Here is a 24383-nt window from a genome sequence, read left to right as displayed (position 1 = left end):
GACTACCAACTTTGCGTCAAAACACAGAGTTTAGTTTTATCACTTATTAAAAACCACGTTGCCATTTCAACTGAATTTCCAAAAAGGTGGTTGACCTTGGTAATCTTATGCATTACTTGATCGTTTTCGCCACTCTCTTTTTTGCCATCGAGCCTCTTCAGCCGGTAGCAAGAGACGTTTATCTCAGCGTTCTGAGCAATGGAACTGTTCTAGCATCCACTGATGGATCTCTTCTCAGGGCTGAGCCATCAAGTGTTGTTAAGCAGGCCATCTCTGGTTGGGTTGTGGGGTTTGTCTCCGATGACACTGATGATTCTAAACTACAACTAGAGAAAATATGCACCCCTGAGCCCAACACACACTCTTTTCCCACAGACCATCACACCCCTCCTACCTCTTCTGCGACTGAGAGGCAGTCTAGCCAGGCCATAGATCTAAATACATGTACTTATAGTCCGCCCATACGTACTACTTACTACACCGAGTCTACAACGCCTTGGCTGCAAGGAAAACCGCTCAATGTCTCTGCCTTCAGAGTGGAATACTCTACCCAGAACCAGGTCATTCATACATCTAGGTGCATCAGCGAGGAGGATGTTCGCTCGTACTTGCATTTTGTATCAATAAAAATGCGCTTCCTCACCAACAACAAAGCCTTCCTTAATGTAGGCAGCTCTTTTGTCTCTCCCATCTGTATTCCTTCGTCCTACAAAGACACTGAACCGCCAAATAATGATGTTATCAGACTGCTGAACACAGAGAATGCCTCATTGTACAACGACCCCCCACGACCAAGCAACAAGAGCATGCACAACCCAGGCAATAATTCTAAAGAATCAGCCTATGAGTGGCTCAAGAATGTTCCTGCACGTGCCTCGATCCGCATATTCATTTCAAGCATGTTTCCCAATCACGACTCCTACAAGTTAACGTTGAATGCAACAGACCTTTTCTCATATGCAGCGTCATACTGGAATGGTGGCCCGTGGATCTATGTTCCCCATGCGCCTTCCTGTCTTGTGGTGGATACATCTCCAATTGATACTGTTACAGAGCTCATGCGATCGTTTTGGCGCTTGGCAGAGTTTGGCACAGCAAAGATTACTCTGCTAGAGTCGCTTCTTGGTAAGAGCAAGGAGATCAAGTCGCAGCTAGACCCGATGGAGGTTATGGGAAGCGGGGCCGCCACAGAGTTTTCTGTTCCGTCGCTTGCGTGGCAAATTTACCAAATGGGCACAGTACCCCCTTCTCATCATTTAAAGATACAGTCAGATAAGCACTCTATCCCGGCGTATAAAATGTTCATGCTTCTAGCAAGCGATTGTCCACGTACCCGATCATTTACTCCTCCAAATAGCACGACAACCATGGCCGTAGAGCTGCAGTTAGACTCGTCTTTCATTAGTGCACTCTCTCGTCCTATCTCGCTTATTTTAGAGTATAGGCGTAACTCAGTGTATAGCTTTGGCGGGCTATCTATTAGACTTATTGTCGGAGATCCCCAGACACCCGGTTCTCGATTCGACTCTATTGCCTACTCTGTCCAGAGCGAAGCGGATGTAACAGGAAAATTCTTTCTTGCAATAGCACAGCCAATTCCTGGACGCATATGGAAGTGTCCAATTTGTGATCTCAACTCATTCGATCTTGTTGTTGAGAAGACAGTCGCCCCTTGCTACACGTCTTCTCTGACCGAAATGCTGGACAACAAGACACCTCCCACCTTTCCGCAGCTTTCCTATGCTATCATCTCTTATCTCTATCAGCCGGCATCAGGCTTTAACCGGTCCCTACCCCATTCACTGTCCTCGTCATCTGACACTGATACGCCTAAGCTATTCTTTCTCCCCTTTGAGCTGACAATCCCTCCTGGGATAGTGTGTACGAGCTCTGTCCCAGATGTAGAAAGCAGCCCTGCAGCAACTATCAATTGTTCTTCATATACTTTTGCATCTGGTTCTGTTGCCTTCAACATACGTCCAGTATTTAAAAAGGGTGGCGGCACTCTGCGCTACTATGTACAGGACATAGCGTATAGTTGGCCTCACTACACGTTTAGATCGTCGTTCGCTCTGTTCTCTGATGGGACTAACACCGACCAATCTAGTCTTTGGTTTTCAACCGGCCTTTTTGCGTCTGAAACACTTCAAATAAAACTAAGCAAGGATTCTAACGCACAGAAGGATCTACCTGCAGACCTTTTGGTGCACTATGTCTGTGGATGGACGAACAGCTCTAGTGACGACATTGCGGACGTGGTGGACGTCTACAATACTCGGCATGGGCAAATGGCGAATGCTTTGCTTATCTTTACTGACGAAAAGTACAAGGCCTTGCTATCTGCAGTGCCACGTGGGTATGTCGCCATAAGAGATATGTACTGGAACATATTCACCTGGGTGTATGATCAGACTTTCGCAGAATCTATTGGCAGCACAATGAACCTGTCTCTATCGTTTAAGGAAGCGCTTACTTCGGACACCGATCTGATGAGAGACTATGAATTTACTTACCGAGTATTGAGTCTACCATATACTGACACCCAGTGCACGTTTAGATACTATGCCCATGGGTATACAGAGAAGGAAGCCCTTAGCAATTATTCACGTATGTATACGTATACCCATTACAAGGCTAATACACGAAGGATAGCCATAACAGAACTAGACTATTCTTCTGGATCGTATACATTCACATCTGCGTCAATGCCATTCCCGTATCTAATGGATTATGATTGCACAGCAGCTGTGTTTATGCCAACTCTTTTTTCGTCCAAGCGATGGTACGCCCTAATAGATTCATACAATGCGGATGACGATGTAGAAATCTATCTAGACTTTCACACCAGCTTGCCAGAGTACCTTGTTATCTTTATTTCCACCGTAAGAGACGTTATATCCATAGATTGCCGAATGCTTACTGTAATTCAGCGTTCTGTGAGAGACGCAGCCGGCGAGATGGTGATGATTAGCTATAAGATGTCGCTCAAGAATTTAATTGGTGACACATCTTTCAAGCACCAGTCTAACAATGCGACAAATGGGGTGTCTATCTCCTTTAGCGACGACGTTACTCTGGTGAACATGCGAGTCGTCTCAATCAAGCCACGGGTAGTAGGCGCTATGCCACAGGATGCTAGCAGTGATGTGAATAGCGACCTTCCTAAGTACACTATGACCATCCCATCTGGAACGATTCTCTGCGCCCCCATGGACGCAAATATCACCACATGGACACATGAGGATTTCGATATTATAATCAGCGGGAAAAGATATACCGTATCATCTGGTAATATGCATACAGTCAGCACAGGATACGTATTCCATCGGGGTTTGTACACGATTCCATACAGTTATTGGGATGAGCAGTATAACCTAGATGAGGAGCCCGTTAGTTGCGAACATAAGACATATCTGTGGAGAGGTCTCAACTCTAGCCTCAACTGTGTACCGTGCCTGGACGGTTCTATTTGTAAGGATAATATCAGGAAGCCATGCGACTTTGGGTTTTTCACCAGCAAGAACTCAGAATCATGTGATAGAATATACCCTGGAAACTACAGTACAATAACTGAGGAGATTGCCTACCAGGAGCCGATATACCATGTCCAATATACATCAGACGGTTCTGGGTATCTTACAACGAATTGCCCTCCATATCTGTTCATGAATAAAGCTTTTTGCGTACCTTGCTTGCTATTAGGGTATCTTTGCATTCCGGGAAAGGAACAGATACTCTGTCCCCGAGGTTTCCGATGCATCAGAGGGATGCCTATCCCCTGCATCGGCAACGAGTATCAAGATGAAGAAGGGCAAGGCACTTGCAAGAAAAGCGCTTCTACATTGATATGTTATGCCAGCAAGAATGAGACCAATGTCCCATACTCTATTGTAGAACAGGAATACACAGCAAACCTACCGTTAGCAATCCACAGCATGGTCGGGGATGGTCCCAATGGAGGGTGTAGACCATGCCCTGCTGGTCACTCTTGCAGAAATCCCGAATCTGTCGGGGGGCTGTTAGTCCAAAGATGCCCCATTGATGAATTTTCTATGTCAGGCCTGTCACAGTGCGAGGGCTGTCCCAGTGGAGATATGCAAAGCGCCGTTGGAGATGCTTGCATCCATATCCCACTTAAGGTGCGTGATGATGCAACAGTCGACCCTGATGACCAGATGTGTACACCCGCAAATTGTCTCTACACATGTATCAATGACGTGTGCGTTTCTCCGAATGCCCTTGAGTGGAAGATTTTTATCACATATGTTGGTATCGCTATTGTTCTTCTAGCTTTACTTATCGTTGTCATTATATTATTATTAAAGTATTGTCACCAGTGCAAGATACGGCGAAGGAGATGTAACGGATTGTGAGCTCTATTTAACCTGCTTGCAGCTTGCTTGCAACTTTTAGGTAAGTGTCTGGACGAACGTTTTTGTGAGATCCAGATTGACAATATATGACTCTGTCGCAATGTCGAGGAGTTCCTGTTTGCAGTGCTTTAAATACTCTTGTAGTTGTCCCTGTAAATTATTTGTAATGCATCCTCTGAAAACCTCAGAATCCCGCTTGCCTAGTGCAAGGTAAAGGAGCCGCTTGGCTGTCGCCAGAAGGTACACCACTTCTGGGTATTCTTGTCGAAATGCAGTGACATGGAGAGGCCTTCTGCCGTCTTTCTGGGCGAGAAGAATTAGATAATGCTGCACCTTAGAAAAGAACGACGATTCGGTGAGGATTCGGCCCAATGACGAAGAGGACCGCGATTCCAAATCTAAAAGAATATTCCTCAATCTGCATAAAAAGAACTGCACAATAGTTACTGCGGAAAGCTCTTTGTCCAGGGTCAGTTGTGCAAGGTATGGAACCAGCTCCTGACCAAAGCGGATAAATTGCTCTTTCAGTGGCACAAAGGCTTTGATAAAGTTGATCTTTGCTTGGCTCCAAGACTCAGGGGCTCTTAGTCCTATGTGTGCCGTCTGTCCTATGTATTCAGTGATGCAATCGGACATAGACGGTTGCTGCATTTCTTCTGAAGAAGAGGCACTGTTCTTCAACAGATTATCTTGTGCAAAGACGTCAGAGCAAACGTCTAGTCCTAGGCTTTTAAGGTGTTGTCGCTGGATATATGTAAGCAGCATAAAGACTTGGCAAGTCAAACTGAGGACCATGATTAGGTGTATAGTATCATGGGAAGAACTGTGTTGGTGGTATGCACATTCTCTTTTCGGAAGGTCCTCAAAACACTTAATGACGCATGAAAACAGCTTTGTCAGAGTTGCACCAGCAGGACTGGTTGGCGAATATACATTATTATTCAGCTCATGCATCAAAGAGAGTGATAGAATCAATAATAGCTGGGTGATAAAGTGCTGTACAAGGATCTTGAACTGGATTCCTCTTGAGATGAGAGACCTAATCGCTGATACAATTGGCATCAGCTCAGGGGGATCTATGATTGGGCGAGTCTGTTTAGTAGCTGCAGAAAGCAGTACCCCACTCAGATTAATAAGCAGAAAAACATGACCACTAGGAATAACTGAGTCAGAAGAATCCAGACGGGATGTCAGCTGTAGCACACTATGGCTAAAAAGCTGATGTGCCTCGGTGATAACAAAGGGTGGCACATGTCCCTCAGTCAAAATTGATGTAAGTAGCTTACTGATGTGTTGATCGAAGGCAGTACTCAAAATACAATTAAAGCGATTGTTATTAGTCAGGAAACATGCACAGAACTCTTGAGGGGCAGTAAAGTAAAGACTAGATAGCACAGTGTAAATACAGCAAAGCTCTGTCTTAATGCTGATGATAGAATTATTGTTTTCCGTGACCCAGGCTGCACAGGCACCGAGCTCGTTAGTAATACGATCAACAAAGTAGTCGTCCTGAAGTAAGAAACCAGGGATGTATGGCACATTGAGAATAGTGGCCCAGATCGTATCTAGATTGTTTAAGAGCTGTGCTTCCTCTTGTCTGGTGAACTCCTTATCCGACTCCATTGCAATACCATCAAAGGACAAGTCACACAGCTGCTTTATGGCTTCGAAGGACGTCAGAAAAGGCAGCAAGTTTAGAGCCTCCTTGCCGATGAGATCGGCAGCATTGGGAAGCAGAAGAAATGATAGAAGTTTCCGTCTGCTAATACACTCGTTCATGTCAGCCGAAAAGCACGGGTTATCATACTCCCACGTAACGCACTGCTGGCCAAGAACACCTGATCTTGCCGCAACATCATAGCATATTAAAGGCAATTGATGCATGCCTGTGTCTGGTGACCGTACACAGAGATCCAAAATGTCAGTAATGGAAAGGCTATCGGAGCTCTCTGACCGATTTGTAAGTGACACTGGAACTTCAGAACGTGTTGGTCTGAAGCCTTTACTCTTAGATAGACGTCGCATATTGATTTTGGTCAGGTCTAACTGCTTGACCAGAGTTAGCTCGCTCTTAGTCTGTGCTATACCAAACATATAGGTCATGACTGCATGAATTATCTTGGACTTCATAAGCTCTACGAGAGATGGTCTTTCGTGGGGACTAAATCGACAGCAGGAGGTTATAAACTCGAGTAAACTAGGCGAGCAGTCTATATTCTGCAATACTGGATCTTTGACCAGCTTAGCAGAATTAAATCTTGGTTTTCGCTGTGCCACAACTTCAAATGCAAGACACCCAAGCGCCCAAATGTCAGCAGCAGGCCCCTTAGTTGCGCCTCTAAACAGTTCTGGCGCTTTGTATACTGTATTGGAGACTGGTGTATGCGTATCTAAGATGCATGCTAAGATTACTATCTCTGGTCGCAATGGTGCGCATGAGTCGTGAACAACAAAGATTGCCTCTGGACAGATGGTTGGTGTGAGGCCTGCTCTAAGAGACTCAGGAGCCTTGTAAAAGTCTGCCAATCCTTGAACAAGCTGCGCAACTATCTGCCAAACAATCCGCTCTTGCCACCTATCGATTGTTGCAGCAATTACTTTCCATTCTGGTGCTGCTGTTGCTGTTGTTACTTTACTCTGGGACTTATTGGACCTTGACCTATAAGCTCTCCTGCTAAATCGTGGAGTTGTGCACCAAGTTTCAGTTCCAGGGAAATCTGAAATGTTTGGGGTAGACATGCTATGCTCAAGATTACGGGTACTAGAAGGTCGATTGCTCAACTTGCTTGATGGCCTTGAGACACTCGCTTTTTGCCCACTTTCACGAGCTGTCAGAGCCCTTTTTGACAGCAAATATTCAGGCAAAGCTTGGATTGTGGCGTGTGGTGGCAGAGCATACTCTATCAGCAAACCAGAGTCTACTTCTCGAATAGCAGAGATCGTGCCCAAAGCCACAGATGTAACTGTCAGTAGTTCAGTGAAGGAAACTATTGTCTTTATTCTGGCGGAGCTGTCGGAGTCCTCTTGGGTCCGAAACAGTTTAATCAAAACCGGTGCAGCATCTGCTCGTCTGTTAGCTTTGAAAAAGACAACCGCTGGAGTACTAGATAGCGTACTGATATCAGTATATATATGTGATAGAGGCGCCATGCAAGTGTGTGCCCCACACCTACGGCTTAGAGTTTTAAGAATTTTTAACGGTAGTATTGCCCCTGTTACCACATTATCTTGCTAATGAATGTTATACTACTATATAAATGCCAAGCAGTAACTTCTGGCGCGCAGGAAAGGCTCCTTGGGGACGACCAAAAATTGAATTATCGTTTTGATCGTGGTCTAACGTTCTGTTGTCCATAGACTTAAACCCTTATGTCATGAGTGTTCTGGAGGCTAAATTGAATGATAGCTTGGTCAAAGTAGTGCAGAGTGGGCGAGAAAAACGGTATTCTGACGCAATAGAATCACTTAATAAGCTCTTGCCCCTCATGGACAAGTGGTTTCACGCAGAGCCCGAGGTGCATCGACTATATTTTCGGACATATTATCGCGTTCTTAAAGCGTGCCTGTATGGAGACTTAGGATTATATCATTGGCTGAACAATGATTTGTTGTCGGCATCCCTTGCTTTAGAACAGTCCATCCGGATACTCCCTACACACCTATCACTCCAAAGACTTAGCTACTTGGCAATTCAGCGCAACGATTCAAATTCCGCAACAAGCCATCTTCTCTGTCTGGTCTCTGATCCCCTCTTGAACTATAATAAGATTACTTTATGTAATGACAGTTGCGCCACACACCCAGCAGAGGCATTGGCTTTACGAGCAGCTACCATTGCATACTACGGTAATATAGTTGAGGGGATCAATCTTATTTCACTGGCCCTGTCATACCACTCGCAGACTGCAGCAGAGATAGCCACCCCCGCGGTTTGTGCTCAGCTCCGAGCTGGTATCCCTCCCCGTGTCATTACTAGGATCCCTAGTTTGACCAGCATGTCACCAGCAGAACTTCGGAAGTATCACTTGCTGTTGAGGGTGTTTGTGTCCCTCTGTAAGATTGCCGTTGATAGGTGTGTGAAGCTTCCCATAGTGGTGAACTGCGACATTCGAAGCATTCTAAACCACGTGCTTGGCGAGTTCCACAAACTGGTCATATCTAATGTAATCTTCGATCCAACTGGACTGTACCAGGTGCTTCTTGACAGGTATCTTTCTATTGGTGGCAGCCCCAATGCAGTTAAAGTCTGCATGGAAAACACTGAGTATCTCCTGGATCTCTACTCCTTTGCCTTCCCATGGGCCTGGGACACACAGACAGCTATTCACTCATTTACAGGCCTCATGAAGGAGAACACTTTTACCGATACTGTCTGGGCGTTATTGTCAACGTATGATAAAAAGGCATCGCGAAAGGCTGCCGAGGCCGGCATGCAGGCACTGTCACGGAAGAAGATAATTGAGGAGACTAGTCTGGCGGAATATGTCTCTGACATGTACGGTTTGCAATTAGTGTCGCTTTTCACCAGCAAACATCACGATAAGCATCACATAAGCTTTGGTACTATATCGAAGGTTGGGCCTGGGGATGCAGTTAGGTCTATTATTAATACCCATCCCGCCTCTGAGGCAGCTCTTCACGCGCTTACACATCACACACGTTCGGTAAGTGAGGATAGCTTCGATAGCTGTGTTGCAGAAACTAAGGACTCACTGATGAAGGCATTTCAAGAAGCCGTTCAGTCCCGAAAGAACCCCGGTGCATCAAAACACATCACCGTACCCAAGAGCCCAGTCATTGCCTCTACTGCTCCAATACGATCCATGGATCTTTCTGGACTCCATGTTTGCCCTTCTCCTGCAGAGCTAGCAACATCATTAGCAGATACCGTCCTTGGGCAGGCCATGGCCCCGCTTGATACCCTTTGGACCCATCACGCTTCTACTTGCCAGGAATGCAGAGATCCCAAGCCGACATACCAGACACGCAAGATCATCGATGAGGCCGACCTGAAGGCATGTGTTGAGGGTCATCGGGACACCATTCAGCAAGCAATAAATGGTGCTCCGTACTCCACTGGCCTCAGTGGAATTTACAATGGGGAGGTTGAACGTGTTAAGAACACAAGCGTTCTTAGTAGATTTATGCTTGGCTCGACAATTCGTGCCGTGAATGAACGTTCAGGAGAGTCTCTCAAACCTTTTAGCAAAAGGTGCAGGAGATTGGCCAAGACATTACAGAGTACCACGCAGGATTATGATCTCGAAACTCTTTCAGAAAAGCCCAGTATAAAATTCACTCCGATTGATATTACAGATTTGTCCGCAGAAAGTTTAAACCCTGACTCTTGCAAATTTAATTCATGCAAGAAGAAGACTGTCGAGAAGCAAGTGGTGTCTGCAGCTAAGTCTGAGATAGAACAAAGGAACGGATGCTTATCTGCCCCTTTGACTCCAGTCTTAAGGCCACAATCCACTCCCGTTCTCCCAGTCGGGACTAGCCGTACCAGAGGTGTTCAAGGGACGGAGAACAAAGCTGCCAAAGCAGCCAGAGAATTGGTCGAACCAGGAAAGCCAGCATTTGAAATCTCAACGACCATACTGCCCCAGCAAAACCTTTTGACAGGAAAAGTTGTGTTAGATTATATTACTGATAAGGAACTGCAACAGGCCGAGTCTATTTGTACAAATATCGGTCTAGTTACTGCCATACTTGACCGAAATGGATCCAATCCAGCAAATGAATCTCTCACTACAATACCATCAGCAAAGGGGGCGAACTCAAAAGCAAGTGGTGAGCACAAAGACCCTAAAGCGGTTAGCATTGGTTTACTCCCGGATAGAGAAGCTGTCCCAGCTCCTGCCTACCTTGATATGGTAACCTACCAGGCCTCCTTCACACCACGGGGTGCTGCAGACACTATTGAAGTGTTCTCCCCTGTACCTCAGCTATTGTCAGCAAACCAGATTGATCTCTTTCAATATTGTAATGCAGAGCCTGATAGAACAACAGTACTCTCTGAAGTAGCCTCTGAATACGTGGAAAATGCTATCGCTCCTATGCCTATTCGACATCATTCAAGATCGCATCACATAGACCTTGAGAAGTACGTTGTGGAGGCTCTTCCTCAAACGCCTCCGAGGCCTGTCCCTAAAGTGATATCTGCTGTGCAATCATCACCGCGGAATGCGCTAGACAAGAAGGGTCGACGAAAAACCATCACGATTGATCAAATCACCCCCGCCAGCAATCCGTGTCTATCCCACTTTACTGGAAAAACCATCTCTGCCCTACTGGCACGCCCACCAAGGGTTGAAAAGTGAATGATCCATCCAAAGGTTCTGCAAAGCAAAAAGCTTAAGGTGCACAAGAGCTTGGCGGCATGACTTCGCGCGAAGAGTGGTTTCAGGCCATTCACTCCCGGGAATACAGCGTGGTAGCTACCTATGCAAAGGGTTGCAGTGGCATGCGGGACAACTATGGAAATACGGGACTAATGTGTGCAGTACTTGAGAATGACCCCCACATGGTACAGCTGCTTGCATCCTATGAAGCAGGTATGGTTTCCGCCACCGGCAGAACGGCTTTGTATATGGCCGTGGCAGCCGGACACGCAGAACTATGCTACATTCTTGCCTCTCGTGAGCGGCACATTCTCACGGAGCAGAACAGGACTATGCTGATGGTGGCTGTCGAGATGGGTAACATCGATACCGTTGTCGTGTTGCTGCCATATTTTGGAAACGAGAGAGACGTTGCTGGATTCTCTGCTCTTGATTTGGCTGTCTTAACCCAAGACACTGATCTTCTTCAACTCTTACTGGATGCGCAGAACCCCAATGAACATGATCTATCCATAGCCCTTTCTATTGCAAGAGATAACTCCTATACTAGCGTTATTCAAATCTTAGAACGGTATGCACGGAACTCCTCTGCAGAAACATGCAACAATTGCAAGGCGTTGGCTGCCAAACTTGCTATGCAAACAGAGCTTCTTGCTTACTTGAATAGACTGGTGAACACGTTCTATCAAACGCAGAGTCTGACTCAAAGAACCATGCCAAATCTTTCTTCTGTGTCCACATCTGTAATAGACGTACCCCTTGAGCCTTATTCTTCACAGCAAGCTCTCGGTAGTCACTCACTGCATACACATCAGCCCCCAAGCTTCCAATCGAACCCAGAGCAATCCTTCATGCCAACAGGACAGCCTACTATTCAATATGAAGATCCTACTCGTGCATCTTCTAGTCTGACCCGCCCACCCCAACTGAATTTGTCGCTCAACCCCTATTACCAGTCTTATGCACCTGCCACGCTCACGCAGCCGCATCAGCACCCCACCCTTACACCTCTGGCTAACAGGTATACTCAGTTTCAAGAACTCAATGCCAACTTTCAACTTCTAAGTGCAGAATATAATCAATTGAAGGAGCGGCAAAATGCAAGAAGCAAATCCTTTGCTATTCCTTCATCGGTAAATCATAATGTATTCAGTCACAAAGAAAAAGGAGTCATGGGTGGAAACGATGACCCAGAATATGGTGACAGCACAGCTGTGCCTCCTGCGACTCCGGGGAGTACCAAGCGCAAATCCGTAAGCAGAGCCTCTTCAAAAAGCAACAGATTCTTCGGGAAACGTTACATGGAGTTAGACAACACTCCTTCTTGGCCTGTATTGCCTGACGAAGGAGCTGAAACTCCTCTTAAGACATCCCCACTCCGCAAAACACCGAGTCAGCAGCATCGACTGATGCGCGAGGAAGATCCACAGACTAGGGTATTTCCAGTAACCCCAATGGGACACTGGCATGATAGTCTTTCTGATCTGAAAGAGGATCTAGATTCTATACCACGTCTATTGGATGTTCCACCAAGCGATGGTGAACAAGACTCCAGTAGCAGCATTAGAGATGTGAAAAAGAATGTTTCCGGGGAGACAAACTTAATGAGAGCAGCGCAAGAAAATAACCTGGCTACTGCACGGAGATTTCTTCATACAGAGGCGAAGGCACGTCTTTTAGATGGCACAACAGCCCTGATGATTGCAGCAAAGTTTAATTCACGAGAGCTTGTACATTTACTTTCTTCTGTAGAGGTGAGGATGCAAGACAATGAGGGTCGGACTGCACTCCATCATGCAGCTGAACATGATTCTCTAGACGCTTTCCAGATTTTATATTATCAGGAAAAGGATCTGAAAATGCATTCCGGCCTGTCGATTGAAGATTTGGCCAAGCAGAAGAACGCAACCAAAGTACTCACCTATTTGCTTGAATTGAGACCTAATCAGCTAACGCACTCCCCTCCACGCAACAAAGTGGAGACAGTATCTGTCTTATCGCAGAACAGCCTAGGATCTAAGCCTGCACCAAAATCGAGACAGATACAAGATATAATAAATTTCTACAAAGCAGAGCAGATGGCCAATCAAAAGGCGAGCTCTGAGAAAACGCAATTACTATCTCAGACCAAGAGTAACAAGGATGGAGGAATCCCTCCGTCGGTATCCCTTTCTGTTTACGATGCACCTCCTTCTCCACAAGCCCCAAGACTGTCACCCGGTAAGTCTGAACCAGCTCACCCAATTATCATCCCAGCACAGCCAAAGCAGATCTTGGAAGAAGCGCCAGTTGTTACTAATCACGATACAGTTCCACAATCTGAAAACACTGTTGCTACGGTAATACCAACTAGTCCACGCAAGCCTCCGTATAAACGGGTCTCTTCTACTCTAGTACTGACTAAAGAAAATGCGACCACACCTCATCACCACACTGATCCCAGTAGTCAAAATGTATCGCAGGCATTAAGCCATCAGCCAGTTCGCGCTGGGAGCAATTTGAAGCTTAGATCTGTGTCTGCCACGCTGAAAAATCCAGAAGACAAACCTTATTCAGATGAGATCCTGTCTTCGAGCAAAAGGACAGATGGATTGACCAAAGAACGAGTTAAAGCGTCGCGTAGATCTCGCTCCAACTCTGCGAACATGAAGAGCCACTCTCCATTGGCTACGGGCAAGTCGGAGCTCATGATTTGCGTGGAGAATGATGAATTTGAAATGGGAAAGAACCTCATTGAACAACAGCACGGCCGTGGAGATAGAAACGGATGTACTGCATTGATGTACGCTGCAAAGCTCAATCGGCCAAATTTTGCCACTCTTTTAGTTAAGTATGAAGCAGGTCTCGTTAACGATGACGACCAGACCGCTTATGAAATTGCCATGAGCCATAGCAACTATGCTGTGGCCGGAATTATTCGTCCCTACGAAAAGCATCTCCAGAAAGGAAGCCCTGAACGCAAGCTATCCCTTAAGATAACCGACAGAGGGTCTCCGTCATGCCCTGGCCCGGCCGATGAGTCCGACTCTATCTTTCATGGTATACCTTTGTCTACCAATTCATCTATGAATGATGAAACCCCGCAATTAACACAGAAACAGCACAGGAACACTACTTCTACTCAAGACCTGACTGTTGAGATGCTCTTTACCCACCCTGTGCAACAGCCCTCTGCCCGCTACACGGATACTTCACCGTGCACCATTTCACCAACAGATTCGCCCATTATGAGACCTCGCGGCATGGCCAATTCAACCCCACTGATCGAGGCCGTCAAAATGGGGGACCTCCCAGGTCTCAAACGGTATCTTCAAGAGCATTCTGGTTTCGTTGACGACTTGGGAATGACTGCTCTTATGTATGCTGCTGAGATGGGGAATCAAGACATGGTGATGGTTCTCCGAGCAACAGAGGCGAAGATCCGTCTCGCCAAGTACTCCTTGCGCACATTCTATGAGTTGAGCAACGGAACAGCTCTCATGATAGCAGCTGCAAAAGGTCACGACTCTTGTGTAAGAGCCCTTGTTCCATACGAAGGTGGCCTTGCCGATGATGAGGGGCATACAGCACTCATGATAGCCTCCAGGTATGCACACACTAACATGATTAAGGATCTCATACCCAAGGAAGCAAGGTTTCTGGATTCAAATGGCCAAACGGCGCTCATGATTGCTGTTCAGAATAACTCGGGAAAGTCTCATCTAGAAGCCATTAAGTTGTTGCGAGAAGCAGAATTGAAGTGTGTAGACACTAGTGGTGTCACCGCGCTCATATGGGCGGCATTTGCCGGTCAAGTTGAAGTTGCAGAACTTCTTACTGGTGAAGCGGGAATGACTACAAATAAGACCCATGTCCACGGTGCTGGCTTTACTGCATTAATGGCTGCTGCTTATGTTGGCTCGGGACCGATCGTAGAGCTGTTATTGCCAATAGAAGGGAAGATTGTTCAAGCTAATGGGAAAACAGTTAAGGATTGGGCGAAGTCAAAGAACATCAGGGACATGTTAGACATGATTTTGTAACAGAAAGAGCATCCACACTTTAGATTTTATCTTCTTTATCATCTACTTCGTCCTCGTCATACGGTAATGGAATTTGAGTTGCTTTGAATAGGTATTTGTTCTTCTCCTCTATAGAGTTACGTATTCTCAGGATAGATATGATACCTGCCATGATGGCCAATCCAGTCACGACGAAGAAGCTAACCTGGCATCCGTACACATATGACTTAATATAGTACGGGTCGTCAGGGCCAGACATCTCTGCCTGACCATAGTCAATCAGCAAAATAAAATTCTGGATTGCAGTGAACAATGAATTCCCGATGGAAGACCCCATGGTTCTGGACATGGTGGGAAGCCCATTCATCAAAGCAGAGTACTTCTGTGGCGCAGTAGTAAGAACCATCGGGAACAGGAGCGTGCCGGCAACCCCCAGAAGAAACGTTTGTATCATTTGCATGATGATTGCCAGCGAAATGTGCACTCCCAAGAAGCATGCACCCAGTGCAGTAACAACAGACGACCCCAGGAATGCAAATCCAATTATATGGCGCCTGACAACCCTAGAATCTATCAGCGGCGTGACTGCAGACGCTACTATTCGCAAAACGCAGGAGGAACCACTAATCATTCCTATGGAAAGGCTGCTGAGTCCATACTTTTTCGTAAAGACATACGGCAATAGAATAGTATAACCAGAAGATATCACGTTTAGCATAACGTAAACAAAATACATGGCCCCAATTGGATTCTGCAGTGCTTTGAATAGTATGAGCGGATAAGGAACTTTCCGTTCGATTAGATAGAAGAATATGGAAAATACTATAGTCATAATTGCAAATATAGCGGTCAGAATGAAGGCATTCATGGCCAGGAAACTGAAGAGAAGACAAAAGGAGGTCACGGCAATAGTTAACAGAATCGTGCCACCATAGTCGAAGCGAACCTTGAGCTTTGTCTTGTACGGGTTTGGTATTATGAAGCTATTAATGACTGTGCACAGGTTCAGGACAGCACAGACGACAAAGATGCTCTGCCATCCCATATAGTCAACAAGCTCCCCTCCAATGAACGGGATAATGACAGCGATAATATTCACCGCAGTCATCTGCCACATGAGGTACTTCTGAAGTTTGTCTGGTGGACTGAGCGACTTGGTGAGGGCGTTCTTGCAGGCCACAAGTCCCGATGCACTGTACCCTGAGAAGATCCTAAGAAGTATTATCAGTTCCAATCTTGGCATGAAGATGGATGCTATGTAAAGGCAGACTGCAGCGATGGAGAGTATGCGGGTGTATATGATGGGGCCAACCATATTCCCCACATGGCCATTAAGGACGGATGTGGCTGCGTTTGCGATGTAGAAGGATGTGATGATCCATTGCATCTGGCTGGAGGTAGTCCCATAGACTGAGCTGAGCTGAGGAAGAGCCAGGGCCATGACCTGCTGGTCATAACCGATGGACGCAAATATAGAGATGAGATACGGAAATTGGGAGAGAAAAGACGCTTTTCCAGGCTTATACTTGTTCCTACACCGCATACAGCACCGTTCCTTCGGTAGGGCCTCCCCGGTAGACTCCTGAATGGACACCACCTCAATCTGATCGCAAGTTTGGCATGTGTCCTGAGGTGTGTCTTCAGAAGGCAGACTCTCAGGGTCAGCGTTATGGAGTAAATGGTCAGCGTCTGAGGCTGCGCTCTCTATCATAAATAAATTCTAAGGTGTTAAACTTGAACTTAAATGCAATTTTAGCTTTGGGCAAAGCACGGCATGGAGCACCCCGCTGACAGTATGGCAGGTCCAATGATTCGCATGCTGCAGCTTCCTTCGGGGCAGAGGACGGCTCTAGTACGAAATCAGTGTTTAACTACACCATCTTCCATTATTCTACCGTCTATATGTGACACCCTTGACCTTAGTCATAACAACATAAGTGCATGGCCAAAGTGGCCGAGCACTGACATGCAACCTATACTATTTCAATCTATTACAAATTTAATACTCTCGTACAATTCACTGCAGCGCTTCGATGCACCGCTCAAGAACACAGTTCCGCTCCTCACTGGCCTGTCCCTTCGTGGAACCAGCATTGAAGAGCTGAGTGAGCTAAAGTACGGTATCAAAGGCTTGAAGAGTCTTCGGTGTCTAGATATCTGTGAGACTCCTCTTTGGGAAAGATGCACTGATGCAGACAAACAGTATAATATGGTGGCGGAACTCTCGAACAGTTGCAGAGCACTCCAAGTCGTATCAGGTGTTCGCGTCACACTAGCGCACAGGAAACACATACGTACATCTAAAAGCTCTACTACTAATTAAGGACAAGCAGGTCGTTGTCTGCACTCGCCTTTGCCAAGTGGCATTTGTGGACAAAGTCATCGATAGCCGTGCTGATGCGGCTTGGCTCTGCATCCATGGACGTTTTAATCACCGGTATTGTTGCAAGTGTTCGATCTTCCAGAAAAACATCTCGTCCAGCTATCTTGCCATTGTAATGAACAAACACCAAAATGAACCCAATGCCTGCGCCGCTAGAAAACTTTGTATTTGGGGTGATCAGATCGTAATATCTCCGCACATATTTATCGATATTGAGCTCAGTTGACGGAACTACAATGATTAATCCATCCAGCTGTTCGGCAATCCTATTATAGGCAAACTCATACGCCGGGTCTCCCGAGGCGTCCCAGATTTGAAGCGAGACATCTACCTGAGAGCCAGATTCGTCTGTCAATCTCTTCTCAGACTCTAGAATCCGCAAACCGACAGTTGGGACATATTGTGGAAGGTTCCCTTTGTCGTCTCGCTTAGTTAGTTCGGTGTAAAATTCGGCTATGGTAGACTTTCCAGAGTGCACAGCCCCAAAGATACCCAGTTTAATGAGATGCATGATCTTATTTTTTCTCACGTGCTTTTTCTTTGCATATCTTTACTGAACTCTGAAAACTGCTTGCTCTGTTCACCAATTAGCCCATGACACACATGAGACGCTGTCCTGGCAAGCATGAGGTTACAGTGCGTTGCAGTTATGGGCGAGAAAAGGAGCCGCTGAATACCGTTAGTTGAAATGAAGCCTCACGGACATACAGATAATTAGTTTACCGACAACTGATCCATCAAGACCAAATATCGCCTGGCCTCTATGGGAGCTAAGCAAATAAAGAAAGAAATCGGAAGAAGCCCGTCTTTAAAATTTAAATGTCATTTTCCTTTTCGCATCTCTCATCATTTCGAGGCATTGATGGCCTTGATAGAGATGCACACGACCTGTTGCAACAGTGGGGGCTTGACCACAGCTTTAAATCTGCTCAATTTGCATTTTCAAAGCAGTACCATCCATCCAATGCTGACACATTTCTAAGTGATTTCTTCGCCGATGCTTCTGTTCGTGAGGCATTTCTTTTGCCAGATATTTCGGGAATGCAGACGCTTCCCTTGCCTTCACCGGAGTCAGATCGCTTACGCTATGAGGTCATGCATGTCACTAAGGTTGACACAAGTGCTCTGTTGCCTGCGATTAGTCATCGGTTTGTTTCTGGAAGCAGCTTCAAGGGCCGCACTCCCCACAAATTACAGCGTTTGGACATGGATGTATCCTATGAAATAGACGAGGCTCTCTTTGACGTGGACTCTGAGCTGTACCAACTATTTACCCCTGAATGGAGAAGTGAGTTGCTGTGTGCACTCTTCTCGATCTTACGTGCTGGAGGCGCTCTAAACCAACAATCAGTTGACGTAATGAACTACATCAAACTGAGCACCGATCTGTACAGGCTACATGTGCATCCCTTGCGTGTCTGTGAAGAGGACTCGCTGACCCTTTCTCACATACACGCCTATCGCATTATTGAAGTAGGATCCGCAGATCTATTTCCGAGGCAGCGTGACTTTGACCTGCATCCCAGTAACAGGTGTTTCGTGATAATAGACAGTCATCGTCGTATGGTCACGATAATATACAATTCCGTGTATCTCTAGTCGCACATCTGCATTAGTTTCCAAATTCTTCTTCATCTACATAATCTTCTTCGCTATCAATCAACGATATGCTGCCATTTACGCTGCTGCTGAAGCCGCAATCCTCGCTGTCATGTGCAATACTTTTACTTCCAGTACTGACAAGAGCTTTAAGTGGCTCCACTCTGTCATCAAAGTGCTCAAATAGGCTGTGCAGTAGGTGGTAGTATCCATACTTATGAAAGGGCCAGAACTGTTTCTCGTGTGTCTTGTCAGTAACGGCTGTTTCGGGTGCTTTGGGTAGAAGATACTCAAATTGTGCCAGCCCTGATATTGTGCAGAGTCGCGTATTCTTCTTTAGAGAAAACTCTAGCTGCAGCGTAGAGCACTGTCTATATAGATTTGAAGTTGGGTAGCCAAAAACTATAGTCCTGCGGTCGCTGCAGCCTGGTTCCTGATGGTTGTGTCCGGTCTCCTCTGTATTTCCTGTGAATCTGAAAACGTATCTGGGAAGAGTTGGGGCCTCGGGCATGTTGACTAGACACTGCATTCCTGCGCTTAAGGTGGCTCTGACTTTAATGAACATTAACTTGCAGACATTCCAGGCTGTCCGCATGGACGGAATACAGCGAATGATCACCTTTGCCATTCGAAAGCCCTGGTTATTTGCTTGGTCTCTAGCCTCGCTGGTGTGAGATATTGTAATAAGGCTGTTATCTACGCTCGGTATGTGCCTGAACAACCAGAATATCTGGCTTGTCACTCTTTCACAGTACTCGAGGATTTTGAAGTAGTCTGTGTTTGCCTTGACTAAGATAGTGTGATCTGGCTCAGCCTTTTTCAGGTATACCATATATTTAAATACTGTAAGGCGCGCCAAGTCCATCATTGCCGTGGCTTCTTTAGCTATCAAGCTCAGTATCGATTTAATCGTTGGAAGAACGACCTGACATACTATGTAGACAACGGCTTCGGCTACACACTCTGCATACATCCTATTGGCTAGTTTCAGAAACCTGATTGCGTCGTTACGCTTCAGTTCAAATAACTGCATATTATCCATGGCTCTTGCATGCACTTGATCTCCTTCGGGCTGTGCTATCTCTGGAATATTTCTTACGTCACGAGAGTGCAGATACCTTCTATACATTGCAGCAAGCTGCTCTTTCTTCGAGCGCTTCTCTAACTCAAGTGAACTGTTAGTGACATCTGCCCAATAGCTGGATCCACAAACGGACGACAAAAGCGCCCGTCCATCTAGCATAAGTAGAGGGTACACCATTTCTATCCAGTGCAATAGCCTGTTGATTATTTCCTTTATGTTTGAGACACGTAGCGAAAACAACGTAAGTAGATTGTTGTCACTCAACTCAAATGCCTGGGTATCAGCCCCGACAATCTCTGCAGATACCCTGTCTGTCAGCATGGTCTGTGGTTCCGCTTCCTGCAGGTTATCAATTGCCGTTATTGCTGTGACTGCTGTTGTAGGTCCTTGAGATGTTTGTGAACTTAACATGTCACGAGTGAAGTCACAAGGTCTACAAAAGAGCGACTCTCCTTTAGATATGCCATTACTGCTTGGCTCGGTACTCGGCTTGGTTGAAAAGAAGTCAAAAGGATATGACTCAAGGAGGTGGAACTCAGCATTCCTGAGAATTGTTCGAACAAAAGGTAAATACAAATGTGGAGAGTTGCTCCAGTGCTGCATCTGTGTCCTTTTCTTTTTCGTAATCTTTATAACTTCGTCATCTGAAAATCCATCAATAAAGGTCACTGATTGAGGAGGTTTTGCATAATTTTTTGTAACTATGTATATGCCTGCAGTGATTGAAGGGTTTTGGAACTGGTAATATGGAAGCAGAGGTTCATCGTAGTAAGCTCTTATTGTGCTGTCTGCCAGATATATATCGGGATCTAAGAGGTACGCATTAGAGATCTCTCTCTGACGCTCCTCTGTCTCCTTGAAATAGGAGAGGTCTGCCAGAAGCTGCAGGTTCACATAGCATCCTTTCCTAAGTGCCCGACGGTTAGGGTAGTGAACATCTATGACTTGAAGCCTTCGTGAATCATAGGGTGTCGCCAGCGCATTTGGTTCTGCCTGCTTACCCTCGTGGACTCTCACGCGATGAGTGGAGGCAGCTGGATGCTCACTTGCCGAAAGCTCATCAGTAAAATCCAGTGGATGTTCAATTATCCGTGCAATTGAACTGGTGCCATACTGGTCACTCGACCGTACCAGCGTCTTTCTGGTGACTTTCGTCTGGGGCATATGCGGGGTTGTTGGTGGAGAGCTTCTGTTCGTTGACTGGGTGCACCCGTTGATGGACTTGCCAGCGCTAACCACTTGCATGTTCAAGGCTGCGTAGTGCCCTGTGTAATAGTTAGGATTGCTGTCTCTAAGGAGGTGCAACTGCACCTTGGAATATGTCTTAAGCTTATGAACTACGCGCTGCAAAAACATATCAGTCCAATCATCAGATAGGGTGTCTCTAGAACTAAAGGGAATCTTGGCAGGGGTCTTCTCTTGCGACTCTGTAAGCTCAGATATGGACATGCTGCCATTACATTGCTCAGATTGTAATGAGGGACGGCTTTTGATGCTGATATCTCCGTCTTCGTACAGCAGGCTTATTTCGGAGTCTGGTAAAGAACGAGATTGAGGGCTTTCACTACTATCCGATGCACCAGAGTCTGATCCAGCAGCAATGAAGCTACTGAACTCTGAAAGACATGGACTAACGTATGGAGTTACGCCTCCATTCATTAGGTAAAGCTCCGCATCTGATGGCTTTTCTATCCCGCTAGCTAAGGTGGCGAGCTGCTTTCGTTTAAGCCCTACACGTTCTAGGGTAAACGAAGGGTCATAGTTGTCGTTCCTCTCGTGCTTCATAGCACGCTCTATTACTGGTCCTATAGAAATAATATTGTTGTAACTTCTGGACTCCAGCTCAGCAAGAACGAAATCGAGGTCTTCATGGTAATAGGGAATAGAAGAAGCCAGATAGGCTCCATACACAATCTGGTTCTTGGGAAAGTGGAACCGCTCAACAGCAGGAACTTCTCTATAATAGAGCTCTTGAAGAGCAGCGTTGTATGTGTCACAGTATTCTGCCTCCCTGAGCGAATTTGCTGTGCTGCTGGGGTCATGAGTGCTGTCTGAAATGTCTAGCTCTTGTGATCTACTAGTTGCAGAAGTTCTTCCTCTTGAGAAAGGAAGTGCGGAGTCACGAGACATAGTAGGCTTTCTTTCTAGTCTCCTATTGAGAGACACTAGTTGTGCAAATACTCCTGGGGTCATTTCTCGCTCATCATATGTGTCTATTGCCCCTAGGTTGAGCAGAAGCCTCCTATTCATGTCTGCACGGCGCTTCTTCATAGCTCTGGAGCTCGGTACATACCATGACGGTGCGCACTCCCCCGTAAGCATCCACATGATTGAAAAGCACAAGTCTCTAACGTCATTGAAAGGCTCCCTATACACAGGGTTCATCCATATAAGTTTCCGTGGCAAGCTTGTGGTAAGCTCTGAAGGTACCCTTCTAATTTTCTGCAGTCTTTCACAACTCTTCTCATTGGGCCACTGAGGAGCCAGGTGGCGCATAGCCTCAACCACGTTAATAGGATCTGCTGTCAGCCAAGAAGTATATGTGAAGCCTGTGGAATAGTTAGAGGGGTTTCCATGTAAAGCAAGCTTGCAGTAATGCGAAATACAGAGCTGTAGGTGTTCTTTGCATCTTAGTACTTGCGTCGCTTCTGTGCTAAGCCGCTTGGTTGAGAGAGCCAATAAAGGAGAGCCAAATCTGTCTCTAAGCCTAGGATATGGGTGTGTAGGAGACGTGGTGACAGGACTTCTGGGTGACGAGTTCTTGGTATGAGGCACAGACTTATTACGTCCTTGATCTTGGTAAGCTGATGAATGTGCATGAGCAATTAGAGGAGACCAGGCTCTTAAGTGAAGACCCTGTGATTGAGGAAGGTCTTCAAGAGTGTCAAAACCCTCTAAGGTGGATGACTCGCTATCTGAAAAGGGATCTCTCACAGGGTGTACACTTGGTTCTGAGAAGTGTAGGCTTGGAGACCCCGGCTGAAAGGTAACTTTAGTGAAGGGAACAAGACAAGCCTGCAGATCCTTGGGAGGAAGTGTGGCCTCACGTGTGGGTACGGTAGGACTTCTGAGTACCGACACTCGTGATACAGTTCTGGGTTTTGCTGGCGGGGACTGTATGGCCCTGCCAATGAGCGGCTCTATGGTGTTCGCAGGCTGTTGACGGTTTGGTTTGGCCAATATAGGATTGGTTGCGTGGAGTGCTTCATACTGACCACGGTCTAAATTAGATAAATTAATCTCTGCTTTCAATCTGCTAGTTCCTCGTGTACATAATCTAGATTGCGGCAATGGAAGACCTGATTTGGTGTATTTCTGCGTAGTTATTGTCGTAATCTGGAAGTTCTTTGGAGATCTTTGAGATTCTTGTTTAGTACTGTACTCTGGCGAGGGAGGTTCTTGCTGTGAAGCGTACAGTTGAGGATCTGGTGAGAGTAGGCGAGTAACGATAACATCAGAAGCATGAGTTCTATCGGTATCTTCTACCTTCCGATCGACACCAGGATCGCTGCAAATGTTTAGAGTGTTGCTATGAGAACCATCCATGAGCGCCAGTGAATCTCGAGAAGTACTATCCTCATTGAGCAACATCGTACTAAGATGTTTTCCCAACGTTAGTATATCTGTACGTGGTTGGGAAGATTGCTGGATTGCAGGGTGTAGCATGGAAGGATCGTGGAGCTCTGCGGTTTGCTCAGATGCAATGGCCTGTGCAAGCTCAGATATACTGACAATGTCATTAGTGGTCAATGCATCAATTCGTGTTTGCTTGCAGCCGGGATCTATCAAGGGTACAGATCCCCGGATGATGTCCTCAAGCCGGCACTGAAATAGGATCACAGGGATATCGTCGCACGAATTCTGGACGGACTTGTATAGTGTTTGTGCCGATACGCTTACAAAGAGATTCTCGATTGAATAGTCAGCGATAGAATGGAGCAGTAAATGGTGCCGATACTCCATCCTGTTTGTGTAGTCGACTAGTAATGGCGAAAGGTGTTCGTGGAGACTTCGAGCATGCTCCATGTACTCAAGTTCGAGGATACGGTAGTGAGCCATGCGCTGGTGGGCTAATGTGCGCTCACGAGCTTCTGAAGGAGCCAACACCCCTGTGGCGTCATCATAAATGCGTAGAAAACCCGATTGAAAGAGCGCACTTTGAACCTTATCTATCATCCGTGCATATGCTCTGCCCAGAATAGAAACATCTTGGTACTTCTTGAGCCCAACGGTTCGAGGGCGCTCACGGCGTAGAGCCTCTAATGCTGGAATGGTATGTTGTTTGATCAAAAGCGGATTAGTGAAATCGTAGGAGATGAGAGCTTTCTTGCCACGGTGTGCCGTAGTGACTAGTTCTGCATCACATTGTCGAACGTGTCGCTGCTCCTCCAAATTGGAATAGACGACAGACGCGTATTTTGTCATAAGGTCTTTCGATGGGCTAGCTCCAGAGGAAGAGGTTTCAGTAGAAGTTCTTGACGCTAATCTTTGGAGCTGCTGGGGAATCACAATTGCCTTTGGAGGCTGTGAAGGTAGTGTCCTCATATTTGAGGACCGGCGCAGAAAACACAAAAGTTAATATTTGTTGACAGATAATCT

The 24383-nt window shown here is 46.2% G+C and overlaps 9 protein-coding genes across 9 annotated transcripts; 5 read left to right on the top strand and 4 right to left on the bottom strand.

The window, feature by feature from the left end:
- Positions 1-107: 107 nt before the first annotated feature.
- Positions 108-4373, top strand: GL50803_0014737 (uncharacterized protein; the record flags this gene model as incomplete). Its single annotated transcript, XM_038045788.1, has 1 exon — positions 108-4373. The coding sequence occupies one exon, from the start codon at positions 108-110 to the stop codon at positions 4371-4373; it is 4266 nt and encodes a 1421-aa protein (XP_037901699.1).
- A 36-nt stretch (positions 4374-4409) lies between these two features.
- Positions 4410-7523, bottom strand: GL50803_0041186 (Kinase, NEK; the record flags this gene model as incomplete). Its single annotated transcript, XM_001708152.1, has 1 exon — positions 4410-7523. The coding sequence occupies one exon, from the start codon at positions 7521-7523 to the stop codon at positions 4410-4412; it is 3114 nt and encodes a 1037-aa protein (XP_001708204.1).
- A 224-nt stretch (positions 7524-7747) lies between these two features.
- Positions 7748-10696, top strand: GL50803_0040747 (uncharacterized protein; the record flags this gene model as incomplete). The annotated part of the gene is made up of 1 exon (XM_001708154.1): positions 7748-10696. The coding sequence occupies one exon, from the start codon at positions 7748-7750 to the stop codon at positions 10694-10696; it is 2949 nt and encodes a 982-aa protein (XP_001708206.1).
- A 59-nt stretch (positions 10697-10755) lies between these two features.
- GL50803_008949 (Ankyrin repeat protein 1) lies at positions 10756-14739 on the top strand (the record flags this gene model as incomplete). Its single annotated transcript, XM_001708155.1, has 1 exon — positions 10756-14739. The coding sequence occupies one exon, from the start codon at positions 10756-10758 to the stop codon at positions 14737-14739; it is 3984 nt and encodes a 1327-aa protein (XP_001708207.1).
- Positions 14740-14758: 19 nt separating this feature from the next.
- GL50803_0016880 (Multidrug resistance protein B) lies at positions 14759-16429 on the bottom strand (the record flags this gene model as incomplete). The annotated part of the gene is made up of 1 exon (XM_001708156.1): positions 14759-16429. The coding sequence occupies one exon, from the start codon at positions 16427-16429 to the stop codon at positions 14759-14761; it is 1671 nt and encodes a 556-aa protein (XP_001708208.1).
- A 63-nt stretch (positions 16430-16492) lies between these two features.
- On the top strand, positions 16493-17041 carry GL50803_008946 (Leucine-rich repeat protein; the record flags this gene model as incomplete). Its single annotated transcript, XM_038046390.1, has 1 exon — positions 16493-17041. One exon carries the CDS (start codon positions 16493-16495, stop codon positions 17039-17041), a length of 549 nt encoding a protein of 182 aa, XP_037901698.1.
- GL50803_008944 (GTPase SAR1 family protein) lies at positions 17034-17612 on the bottom strand (the record flags this gene model as incomplete). Its single annotated transcript, XM_001708159.1, has 1 exon — positions 17034-17612. The coding sequence occupies one exon, from the start codon at positions 17610-17612 to the stop codon at positions 17034-17036; it is 579 nt and encodes a 192-aa protein (XP_001708211.1).
- Positions 17613-17920: 308 nt separating this feature from the next.
- On the top strand, positions 17921-18700 carry GL50803_008942 (uncharacterized protein; the record flags this gene model as incomplete). The annotated part of the gene is made up of 1 exon (XM_001708161.1): positions 17921-18700. The coding sequence occupies one exon, from the start codon at positions 17921-17923 to the stop codon at positions 18698-18700; it is 780 nt and encodes a 259-aa protein (XP_001708213.1).
- Positions 18701-18713: 13 nt separating this feature from the next.
- On the bottom strand, positions 18714-24329 carry GL50803_00137739 (uncharacterized protein; the record flags this gene model as incomplete). The annotated part of the gene is made up of 1 exon (XM_001708163.1): positions 18714-24329. The coding sequence occupies one exon, from the start codon at positions 24327-24329 to the stop codon at positions 18714-18716; it is 5616 nt and encodes a 1871-aa protein (XP_001708215.1).
- Positions 24330-24383: the final 54 nt, after the last annotated feature.

The sequence above is a fragment of the Giardia intestinalis genome, chromosome 2, assembly GCF_000002435.2.
Source record: "Giardia intestinalis strain WB C6 chromosome 2, whole genome shotgun sequence".
Taxonomy (NCBI): domain Eukaryota; phylum Fornicata; order Diplomonadida; family Hexamitidae; genus Giardia; species Giardia duodenalis.
Note: the sequence above shows the minus strand (reverse complement) of the source record. Positions and strands in the feature narration are given on the sequence as shown.